General features: G+C 34.8%; 1 protein-coding gene across 1 annotated transcript in view; it reads left to right on the top strand.

Annotated features, from left to right (window-relative positions):
• The window catches only part of D12 (YEATS domain containing 2 homolog D12), a 55,446-nt gene that overhangs the window by 5,604 nt on the left and 36,799 nt on the right, over positions 1-13,043 (top strand). The window contains exons 2-4 of the mRNA XM_089648050.1: positions 9,851-9,992; positions 11,886-12,023; positions 12,586-12,889. Of these exons, the coding sequence (XP_089504176.1) occupies positions 9,851-9,992; positions 11,886-12,023; positions 12,586-12,889 (584 nt within the window). The remainder of the gene's footprint in view (positions 1-9,850; positions 9,993-11,885; positions 12,024-12,585; positions 12,890-13,043) is intronic.

Genomic DNA, 13,043 nt, shown 5'->3' with positions numbered 1-13,043 from the left:
CGTTGCTTGTGTGGCAAGTAAACGTTGTCCAGATCAATACCATCCAATTCCGGCCATAAAAAATCATTAATCATCTCTCGATAGCGCAATCCATTCGCCGTAACTGTTGCTTCAGCCTCATTTTCGAAAAAGTAAGGCCCAATGACTCCGTCGGTGGAAACACATTATTAAAACCCGACGCGACCCGATGAAACGCGATGCGTGTTGAGTCGAATCAAATGTATTGTTTTCTTATGACCAGAATCACACTATGAACATCCGACGCGACGCCATGCGGGCACACGCCACCCGATCCAGACGTGCCAGGTCGGTGTGTTGCCCATGGTGGGGGTAAACACGCCACCCGACGCGGCCTGCGCAGTATGTTTCTAGACAACACCCAACGCCACGCGTCAGTCATTCGAGAACTGTCACAGAGCATATACGGAATTTATGCCAATTTAATATTATTTTTGCATTTATTTAGCGAAATGACCGACGAACAATTAATTGAGTTGGTAAAACGACAGAGGCGGCTCTAGGGATTCAGTCGTGGTAGGTCATTTGAAAAAAAAAGTGTGACTAATCTTTATTTGATATTGTGAAAAATGCCCATATATTATTAACTATATCAATTTGTTATAGAGTTTTAGAGTCGCGGACTCTAAATAAATATTATGTTAATATAATAAATTGGAAATAAATACACAATCCATGTACTTACGGCAAATTATTTTTAAGATATTAAGTTTTAATGTAGTTGTCCACAACATTAAAATAAATAAAATCAGTGTTTGATTCTATTTGACAATGATTTTTGACGTTTTTTGTTTTGTTTCATTCTAAATCGATAACAACATAAATAATTATTCTAATCCTTTCCCGAACTATGCAATTGAAAAACAACCATTGTTCCACACACTACAAGCGTGTAAAATGAAAAAACGACATTTGTTTATGTCACCATCTCTGTAAAACATATAATATTCACCGTGTTGTCTCCCCCACGGTCATGACCTAAGCGTCCCTAAACTTTCTTCGGAAGCTAATTTTTACTTCGACGAAAAATATAGTGCCATCTCGTTTATTCTATGGCGCGCGTAGGGACAGAAGATGCCAAATTGGACATTCTTTAAATTGACCCAGCGAATCGTGTGGACTTGTGAATGAAAGCTTCTATTAGAGACAACAGATGTCACTGCTAGTCACTCGCCGCCGCCGCCGCTGTTTCGCGTTACATTTTAAATGTTTTGATGCACATAATTGATTATTATATTTATTATTGTTGTCTTATAATTTTGGGGGGTCAAACACCAATTGACCTAAGGGAAGAACCGCCACTGTAAAACGATATCCTGTTCTATATGACATGAGTTTAGCTATATACAGGGATCATACTGTGAGAAATAATCCATGGGAAGAAAGTAACCCATATTAAAAAAAAAAACCCATATTCAAAATACATATGAAATCTTTCATTATCTTGAAGTAAGTCTGGACACAGAGTATGATATTCACCACACATACTTCTCTTTTGATTTATTTCATGAACCCAGTAACGCCTAGTTATTCTCTTTTTCTTGAGTCGTTTAAGTATCATATATGTACTCATAATTTGCATCAAATCTTCTTCAAAGTCTTCATCTGACTTGTTATTTATTAAATCCATAGTACAAAACCATTAATTTCCAATGCTGTTAGCTAACTGTATTCAGAAATTGCTAGTATGTCGTGGCGTCGCGTGTTGGTAATGTGCACGGTGCATATCGGGTGTCGAGACGTGGCGTCGCGTCGCGTTTTAATAATGTGTTTCCTCATTAAACCGCACCAAACAGTCACACGTTGAAGATAGAGAGGCTTTTCAACAATAATTCTTGGGTTTTCCGAGCCCCAGATGCGACAATTTTGCTTTTTGACGAAGCCACCAAGGTGGAAATGGGCCTCATCACTCAAGATGATTTTTCGATGGAATTCTAATAATTAATAATAGTGAATTTTAATAACTTCAATGCGTTGTTGAAGCGTGTATCGTTCCAGTTTTATTAATGGCGTAGTTTCTACTTGTCAAATGTCAAAAAATGACAGCTTCAAAAGTAACATCTGCCGAAATAGCGGGCTATTCAAAATAACACCTCTTATTGGAAAATCCTGTATTATTGATACCTCCACCTTCTGACATTTCCCGTACATTCACAAGTAGGAGATTTTGATCTTTAGAGCAGTTTTCATAGGCCTTATACATTTTTTTTTTCTGGGCTTATAAAAAGACCTATCTAAAAAATACTCCATTATTTAAAAGGCCAAGATGTATTCTACTCGCAGAATTTAATTAGGGCATCTGAAACATTTCTAGGCGACCAAAATTTCAAACCAAAAACACATGATTTTGCATTACTACGTAGTGCATTGCCTTAATGTGATTAATAACATTTTATTTGCTAGGAAAGCTGAATGCTGTAGAAATGAGATCCCTGAGGCGTATGTGTGGTAAAACCATGTATGATCGTGTGAGAAATGTGGACATCTCCAAAGAATTGCAAGGCTGATTGATTTAAGCTTTATGAGTAAGATCAAGAAAGGGATGCTTAGATGGTTTGGGCATGTAGTGCGAATGAACGAAGAAAGGAGTGCAAGGTGAATATATTACACTAATGTGAATGGTAGAAGAAGTCGGGGACGTCCGAGGAAGATCCATGGAACAATCAAGTGGATCAGATACTGGAGTCGGGCCATGTCAAGAGTCAGAATAATAGAAGAGCATGTATGAGACGATATATGACCGAGTTGTTTGACAGTCTGTCCTTTCTGCCTACCCCTACGGAGAAACGGCGTGTTGGTTAGTTAGGATTTAAGTGTATGTATGAGGCATGGGAGAGTTCCCTAACCATCATGATGTCTTTATTATTAATCAACATATGGCGGTACAAGCGCCTTTACGAATTTACGAAATATTCAGAATATTAAAGTAAATCAACAAATCAAGTTTCATACTTTAAAATTGATTCACTGAGTGTACGGAGGCATCATAAGGATGCACTAATCCTGTATAAAGTAGAGTTAACAATAATGTTCAATGCCCAGAGTTGCTAAACAAGATTCCATTCAATGTACCTGCGCGTTCAACACGCTCTTGTGTCCTGTTCAGGGTTGATCAAAGCATAACGAACTCTAAGCAGAATTCTTGCCTGAACAGACTATGCAATAATTACAATAGCGTATTATCCAAGGTTGATATTTTCAGTTGCGAACTTACCAAATACAAGAGGTCCATAAAAGAATATTTCTCTGATGGTTTGTGAATAATGTGTCTCTATTGTTTATATTTCTATTATGATTTGATTTATATCTAAAACCTCCTCCATGGCTATAAGCTTTTGTTTTGTATACATTTTTGAATTCATATTCCTTTCTTACAAATTTAATTTACTTACCTCATTATTTGTCTCAGCAGAGGTAAAGTCACAAGGGGAAAATCCATAATTGGTTTTATTTTACTATATAATACTTATGTAAAAACTGATTAAATGTAAACTGTCGATTTCCCGAAAATGAATAAATAAATAAAAAAGTGTGGCTTGTTTATCGAACCTATTATTTTGATATAGTATTTGGTATGATCTTATTTACAAATGTTTCATCATTTGCTTGCCATTCTAAAATCACATTAGATTTGAACGGTTGACATTAGGTTTTTTCAGTTGGCTGTTCGGCGTGTTGACTCGGAATATATATGGAGAAGGAACGAAGCAAATTTAAGCAGCGTTTAGCTTTCCCATAATTCAGTTTTGTAAATGTATGCGTTGATAGTCAGCACGCTGTATGGAAATTCGTGGTTCAAGCGGTAACCTAGTGAATCTTCCTCACAATTGGAGTCGATTTTATAGTGCTGCTTTTAACTAACACACTTCAGGCGGGTATCTTTTGCGCCGGCGGACCTGAATTTCCCCTCGCGAATTATTTTAATTTGTTTTAAATGGCAATATCTTCAAAAATAATAAAAAAATCTACATACTAACTCAGCATACCCAAGCTATAAAATCACTAACCGAAAAATAACTTATTTCATTAATCTTCAAACGCATTGCTTATCAAGTGTCAGGTATTCAATAATAATAGGTCCCTTTGTTGAAATTCCGATGTACACGAAAGACTTGAATATAAATATAAAAGGAAGAATTTTATTGCGATTTGATAATTATGTACATATAGTTGGGACCTTTATAAAGAGATTGGCATATAATATTCATACAAAAATATTGGATAATTTATTCTTTTCTGTCATTGAAATGAAGCCGGTGCAAAAGGTAAAAATACCCTTTCCGTCCTTAAGCAACCATCGACCAAACTGGTAGAAATACCTTTCCCGTCCAAAGTGTGTTAACTTCAATTTTGATTTAACGTAAATGTAATTTCTTACCAATTTTAGTAAACATATTATGGCAGACAGCCATTTCAAGATGGATAATATCATTATACTAAATTAGTAGGTATCGTAATCCGAGAGGATTTTATTAAAAAAAATCTCTTTTTTTAAATTTAAATGGTATAAATTTTAAATATTTTAAATTTTAAATGTTTTAAATTTAAATAGTGCAGTGGAACCTCTCATAACGAGCTTAATTCGTTCCAGAATCTTACTTGTTATGTGAAACACTCGTTGACCGAAATAATTTTTCCTATATAAATCAATGTAAAATATTATAATGCATTTCATGCCAAAAAAATACTAATATTTTTAACGTTTATTCAAATAGAATAACATACTTTTAAATTGTTAAGGTGCGCAACAACCAGGAATGTGATTTCGATTTGCAAAATAAGATTTTCTAAATTTTGCACAATAAACAAAAATATCTAGTTTATTATTTATGAATTTATGACAAATAATTTATTATTTTTTTACAAGAAAGCTGTCTAGAGACATTTGTTTTTGCTGACGTTTCAAAATTTGTTGAAAATGTGACACAGCATTATCATTGAATAAATTTGTAGAACACAAAGCCATCACCATAGGGTGATGCTTCTCAATGTACGATGCAACAGTTTTTCATGATTTCAGCATTTCTCTTATTGCGCCAGAAAATTGTTGCTCTGCTACTTCCTGCTCATCCACTAACAAACTCTCCATAACTTCTTGCTGTGAAACGCAATGCAACTCCATAAGCTCTTTGGTGGTCAGCTCTTGACTTTGCTCTTCTACAAGCTCATCAATATCGTTGTTATCCACCTCCATTCCCACGGTATTGGCCAAAGACACAATCTTTTTGACTGTAGACTCCATAGGTACTGTTTCAAACCTCTCAAAATTACATTCAACAACGCTCTTTGGCCAAAGCTTCTTCCAAGCAGAAGTTCCAGTCCCACGCCTTGTCAATGATCTTGAGGCAAGTAACGATGTGAATGTGATCTTTCCAAAACTCTCTGAGAGTGAAAGACTTGTCCCTTCAGTCACCTCAAAACAACGCTCGAAGAGTGTTTTAGTGGAGAGTTTCTTAAAGAAATAACCTGCTGGTCCATAGGATGGAGCAACGGAGTGGTGTTGCACCAATCATAGCATCTATCTTCTTAATTTTATCCTTGTTCTTGAGGATAGTGCAAATCGTTGATGTAGACCAATTGAATGTGCTCGCTCACACCTCGTTCCCGCATTTCAATGATTTTACGTTTTATTTCTACAGTTACTTTTATTCTTTTATAGCTGTCTTCCTTTGGTCTTTTCTTCAGGGACATTTCTGCAAGGGTTATTAAATTTTGCATAAAAAAAATTACAAATAATGCCTAAATACAAGTTTGGAAAAAAGTGTGATGACATGCGACACTAATGTGCTAGCCGAACGAGTGCTAACCAGAGACAGACGCATTGGCGCAGAAGTCCCGGCTCACAAGATGGGACTTGCCCTTTTTGCGTCACTCGTCATGCGAAATGTCGCTCGTTAAGGGAGCATTTTTTTCATCATCTGTTTTGCTCGTTATGCGAATTACTTGTTATAGGAGGTGCTCGTTATGAGAGGTTCCACTGTATATTTTCATAAAAAAGTGACAAAATTCAGTTACAATAACTTTTGTGTATGGAATTTACCTACATGTTGTTCATTGTTATCATTCAAAATGTCCAATATTAAAGAGTTATACCATTGTGATTTCGTTATCACCAACCACATGATGTTCGTCCCAAACGTTCGCAATCATGCACATGATATGATTTTTTTTTTTATTATTATTTTTTTTATTAGGTAATTTCAAGTTATGATGAAGTACAAATATTTTATTTTATTTATTTATTTATTTATTTATTTTATTTTATTTACGCCCTAATGGGCTTTTACATGAAAATATACATTTACATTGATTACAATAATTGAACATAAGAAGATAAATGGAGTTAATTGTAAGAAAGCAACACATATAATAAAATTTTGTGCAAATTAGCAAAACACTAATAAGATGGATTCAATATAAAATATACCCAAGCATGAAATAGTAAGTAAAAGAAAGTTCAACATAAAAAGTAAGTAAGTGGGTGTGTTTAAACCCAGTATTAATTGTGAGTTTAACAAATCGATAAACCAATATAAATTAGAGTGTAACTTACTCGTGAGGTAAAGAACATTATAACAGAGATTTAAAAAAAAAAAAAAATAACAAAATAAGAGTTGCACCTGTAAAAAGCAAAAACTAATAGAATTTAGCAATATCGACATGAATAAGAAATAATAAGATCTGAGATGGAACATAGTGTTATGTATAAAAAGTAGTTAGTAGGTATATGCATACAATTATAAGTGTATAGTAGAGCAAATAAAAAACAAACAAATATGGATATAATTTACTTGAAAGGTTTCGAATGGGAGAAGATGTAATAAAATTATTAAAGCTATAAAAGTTAATTATTAGCCGATAGAATCGAAATAAGTTGCCTTTTAAAGCTCACAAAATTGTCAAAACCAAACATATCTATAAGTTCACAGTATTTATTCGCAAGGTTGTGAATTCTAGGAATTGGTGAAAAAATAGAATAATTAGTGTTGAGGTTCTTGTTAAATTTAAAAGTATCTTTACTGCGAGTTTGCCTAGCAGGAACATTAATGCAAATAAGTTCCAACAAATTAGGGCTGTCAATTAAAGATTTAATAATTTTGAATAAAAATAGCAAATCAATTAACACTCTTCTATCAGATAATTTAAGAAGTTTAGTTTCAGCAAGCAAGTTATTGTAATTTATAAATTCGATTGGAATTTTCATTTTAAAATTAATGTACCGAAGGAATTTATTTTGTACCTTTTCTAATGATTGAGAATGGACCTTGTAGTACGGTGACCATACGGTGGAATTGTATTCTAATTTGCTTCGTACTAACGAGCAATACAGATGTTTTAATGTTGACATACTTTTAAAATTTGCTCCCATTCTCAAAATAAAACCTAGTATTCTCATCGCATCGCTTGTTATTTCATCGATGTGTTCGTTAAACTGTAGACTCTCGTGGAATATAACACCAAGATCACGAATCTGTGATACACGAAGAAGATTAGCACCATTCATAAAATAGGAAAAATTAAGTGGATTTTTGCCTTTGTAAAAACTGATAATCTGGCATTTACCTAAATTTAGTTGCAAATCATTGACAGAACACCACGCACATAGTTTATTAAGGTTCAACTGCAAAATTGCGCGATCGTCATCGTCTTTGATTATTCTGTATATCTTCAGATCGTCGGCAAATAACAGATCGTCGGCAAATATAACATTAAGTTTACAATTACATGTTATTACATTACATTGAGTTTGTTTTCTTTTTAGTACATCTTGATACACCTTTTTTTAGAGCAAATCCTCGTGTTGAAAAGGCAGAGAAAAAACGCGTGTAAATAATAATTTAACATATATATATAACATAATTATATCAAATAGAAAAGAGAAAAGGATGTAAAAGAAGGAAAGAGATAAGAATAAGAAATAAGAGAAAAGGATTTCAATATAGTAATAAAATGAGAGATTATATTGTGTTTTTAAGTATAAACGATTTTGATATGCTATTGATATAATGTTTTTATTGAGTTTTTGAATTTTTTATAATTCGTTTCCAATCTTAAGTTAAGAGGTAATTGGTTAAACCATTTGACACCAAAATATTTATAAAATTGTTGGGCTGTGGTGGTGTTACAGCGTGGGATAGTTATAGAGCCAAGAATACTATGTCTATTGCTGTTCGAAAAAGTTATTAAGTTGTCATTGTTGAAACAATCTTTATGTATTTGAAAAAGAGTTATTTTTTTATAAATAATATGAAGTGAAGGGACTTTAAATTCTTGAAATAATCTAATTGTGGGGTAATCGTACGGTTTTTTCAAAATTATTTTTTAGTATTCTTTGGATGATTTCTAAAGGTAAGAGAGAAGTTTTGAATGCTCCACCCCAACCAACAATTCCATATTGTAATACTGATTGAATTAGTGAAAAATATATGGTTCTTAATAATTTAAAATTTAGTATGTTTCGTATTCTAAGAAAAATGTACACTAATTTTCTTAACCTTTCTACTATTGCATTGATTTGTAATTTCCACTTTATGTTACTATCTATAATTACACCAAGATATTTTACATTAGTTTTAACAGTAAGTACAGAGCAGTCAGGTTTACATAAATTTGAAATTCTATTACAATTATGTATACTTATCTTTAAATTATCAGGGAATGAATTTTTATTAATGGTGAAAGGTATTATAAAAGTTTTTTCAGTATTAAGTGTTAACAAATTTTTATCGAACCATTTTTTTTAGTATGTTTATGTCTAACTCTGCTGTTTTTTGGGTTTCATTCCAAGTTAATCCCTCAGTTAAAATTGCTGTGTCAGCGTATGAAATAAGTTTAGACTTAATTGAGAGTTTAAACATATCGTTGACATAAATGATGAAAAGGATTGGACCTAGAACAGTTCCCTGCGGGATGCCAAAATTTGTGGTCTGTGAATCACTCAGAGAGCCATTTAACTTTACAAATTGCTCTCTATTAAATAGGTAATTTTCGATCCACGTTAAAGCATTGTTAGTTATACCAATTATTTTTACATGAAAAAGGAGATTGTATTTGGTATTAATTACTGAATTGTCAGCTTCTGTTGATAATTGTAATTCTTTAAGTGTGTCTGTATTCTTCGTTTTGACCCGCTTTTAAAACATTTTGTATGTATTTTTCAAAGATTTATATGTTAATTGATGGAGCGTATAGATTCACTTCTAGCACCGAGGGCTTCTCAGTCAGAATTATAAACCACGATATCTGTTGAAATTTGGTGTCAAATGAAGTAATAATTCAACAGCTATCATGATGATAAAACAAGGCAGCAGTTCCACGTATGTGTGTGTTATCTACATATTTTAAATGAAAAAAATATTGTCTAAAATCATTATTTAACGCTTTAAATTAGAGTGTGGTTTTTTATGTGTATCAGTGTTTTATCTGTTACGGTTGTATGTCTACATTAATCATGAAAAAAAAATTGTAGTCCATTATTTGGTAATAAAAATATCAAGTCTGGGAATGTCATGAGAACGGTAGTTTTAGACGTGTTTGATAGCTGTTTTCTGTCAAATCACACCATTTTGCCTATCATATACCGTTAACGAACTCGGAAGTCTGTAAGTTTGCGCAGACGCTATTAGATGTGTCAAAAACTTACGACCTCTCACGATTTCTGTAACGTTCTATAAATCACAGTAAGAGACTTAGAGTGTTGTTTATTTAGGTAATTTTGTCATAAGTCACTTACGTGAGCGACTTATGGAAAAAAACTTACGAATCTATGACGGATAGACATACAACCGAAATTAGTATTTTTGATAATTGTGTTTTTTTTATTTATTTGCAGTTTGCTCCTGGCAAAGAAAACCCTTCACAGGCTGAGGTATGCAATAGTGAACAGCTATTATAATTCCAAGCAGTTCCAACTGACAGAGGAGGATATTCACAAGGAGGTCACAAGCCAAAAGGACCCCGTGGCTAGAAATAAGGTGAGGAATTAAAAAACATATTTCAGGTAAAAACTATTTACTACCAGATTAATCAGCAAATGTTATTTTCGTGTCTACAAAAGGTATAGCATAAGGTGTGAAAAGAATTTAGATCAATGTATTATAAAATGTGTGTGTGTTTTAGCTTTAAGATAATTGTAAAATGATGTAATTTAAATTAAAAAAATCGATGGCGAGAATTACCATATTTATTTTAAATATTAATGTCTCCATATCTGTATTATTTATATTCCCCTTAATTATAATATTTTTTTAAACATATTTAATTCCAGACGTCTGAGCAGGTACTTGGAGTAGGTACCTACTTCGGAGATTTTCGATAATATTTAAATGTGTTAAATTTTTTTGATGTGCTAAACAAACGCTAAGCAGTTGGTTTGTTTACACTGTTCAGGGTCGAAAAATAGTAGGTTTAGGGAAAGGTTAGTGTACTGTCTTGTGGAGATAAATGACAGGAAACATTAGAAGGAATATGTGAAATATATTGAACTTATCAAAACATCCATTTACTGTATCGCAAATATATGATGTATTATTAGTTTGGTATTGTGATGGGATCGTAAAAATTCTTCTGATGACTGAAGTCGTTTAATGCGGCTATCAGTCGAGTGTTCTACTCGGTTCAAGGAAGAGAAGAAGGTGGCTGAAGGACCGTGAGATTATTTTGAAAACAATATGCAGATTTCAACATGATCAGACCACTAATGATTACGGATATTTCATAATCATTACTTTAGGATGTGCAGCAAGAATCAGAAGAAGAAGAGCAGTAAATATGGAAGTTACATATTATTACAGAAAGATGTGAGACGCACTTCTTCGTATGCTCGTGGGGAGTGCAGTTAGTCCCTAGACAAGTGAAGACCTGGATCACCTTTATCATGGAATTTCCAAGGAACACTTCTTGGCTCTCTCGTTCCTCTGCAACGAGGGACACCATAGGAGAATTGGTCTTCAATGGCACACAATATTGGCACATCATAAGGACTCTCCGTATTAGCTCAACGTATCGGCATACCGTACCGGCACACCGTAACGGCACACCGCAACGGCACACCGCAACGGCACACCGTATCGGCACACCGTAACGGCACTCCGTATCGGCACACCGTATCGGCACACCGTATCGGCACACCGTATCGGCACACCGTATCGGCACACCGTATCGGCACACCGTATCGGTCCACAATATCGGCACTCCATATCGACTCGCCGTATAGGTACACAATATTGGCGCACCGCAACAGTACCCTGAACCAACAAACCGTATCGACGCACCGTGTCAGTACTCCGTATTGGCAAACTGTAACAACATTCTAAAACAGCACATCGTATCGCAAGACTGGAATGACACATTGTCTTTGAACACTGGAATGGTGCACCATTTTAGCCCATTAACGGTAGATTTTCCAGTTGAATCCCATCACCATACCGAGATAGACAAGCAGGATCATCAGAGACGTAACTTCAGGACGTTGTAATATTTATTTTTCAGGTAGATACATTGTAGACAACACATTTACACTGAACAAACAAACTCACTGTCACAACACCGTATCAGTTCACCAAAATTGTGCACATTATCAACACACCAATACGTCACGTCGCATTAATTCCGTGAATGATATATTGAGGAATTGGTAATTCATGATCGGTAACGCTATGGTTTATTTGCGGACTAGTGAGAGTGAGTCAATGTAGTGTGGTGTTCAGTGGTTGGATTATAGCCAGGTAAGTCTTGGTCAGAATACTCTTGGCACGACATATCTTGGACAGAATATCACCCTCTGTTGGGCATGTCTCAGGTGGCCGGCATTAGCGCAATGACTTGTCAATATGCTAATGTGTGTGCGTTTTGGCTTTGTGTTTTAGGTGCATACTTTACTGAAGAATGAACAGAAGAGGATCCACCCCGCCCTGAAGAAACTGCTGGGAGCCAAGGCTGATCTCAACCTCGATGAACTCTTCAAGATACGGCCTCCGAGGAAGCGGAACAAGCAAGATGCCGCTGTAAGTATAAAGAAGTGGTGATAAAAGGGGAGATATGGCATGGAAGTGTACAAATTGTCGCCGAGATATGACCAAACTGTATGGACTATCAAAATCGGCGGAGCCAATGAAAGTTATGTTATTAGTTAGTTAGTATTATCCCTTTTGTTTCTATTATCTATGAGTATGAAATTATGGATGAACAGCAGTAACTTTATTTCAACAAATAGGCACTTTTCTTTGTTTGTGTGCAAAAAATGCTTATATGCAAAACTTACCATAAAATGGGTGAATTTTTCAAAACATTTAAAGAAAAACAATAGTAACTTTCATAGCAATTATAAATGCCGCAGTGGGAAGAACCCTGACGCGTACACAAAGCCGTATGGTTGAAAGATTGACATAAAAAAGGTATTTTATTTTGGTTTTTTTCTGAAGTGGAGCTTTTCAGCCTTTGGCGCTGCGAATGAAGTACATAACTCTATATTGTTAGTTATGTATTCCGTCCAGCATTCTCCTTATGGACCACATTTCAAAGGCCTCCAATCTCAACACAATGACAATGCTGATTATTACCTTTCAGAATTTTCCCTCCACATCGCATCACCTCACCATCCCCGTCGACGAAACAGTTGAAAGCCTTCGAACCATAAAATCGGAACGACCAGATGGCAGTCCCTACTCCGGCAAAGCTGCTCAAGTCAAGAGTGAAAGTGCTACCGAAAGTGGCACCGATGGCAATCTGTGCGGGGCGGAGGAAATGGACGGTATCACCGCCGCTGTCAAAGTGCCGAGATACATTGAACCCAACAACATGGAGAGGGACGTGCTTAAGGTGGACCTGGCCAGGAGGAACAAGCAGAAGGAGAAGTTCAGACTGATCATTGGTAAGATTAACACCATTTTGCTTTTGGGTGACTTAGTGAGGTCTGGTAAAAGACTCTGATACAAATTAAACTGTTGTTACATTTTAACTTGCCACATACATTACTTATTTTAACTGTACCACTTGTAGAAGAACTCTTTCTTCTTGTAAAAACT

This window comes from Hesperophylax consimilis, chromosome 27, assembly GCF_061612785.1.
Source record: "Hesperophylax consimilis isolate HC1 chromosome 27, BYU_Hcon_1.0, whole genome shotgun sequence".
NCBI classification, from domain to species: Eukaryota; Metazoa; Arthropoda; class Insecta; order Trichoptera; family Limnephilidae; genus Hesperophylax; species Hesperophylax consimilis.
The sequence above is the reverse complement of the archived record's forward strand: the minus strand, read 5'-3'. Positions and strand labels throughout refer to the sequence as shown.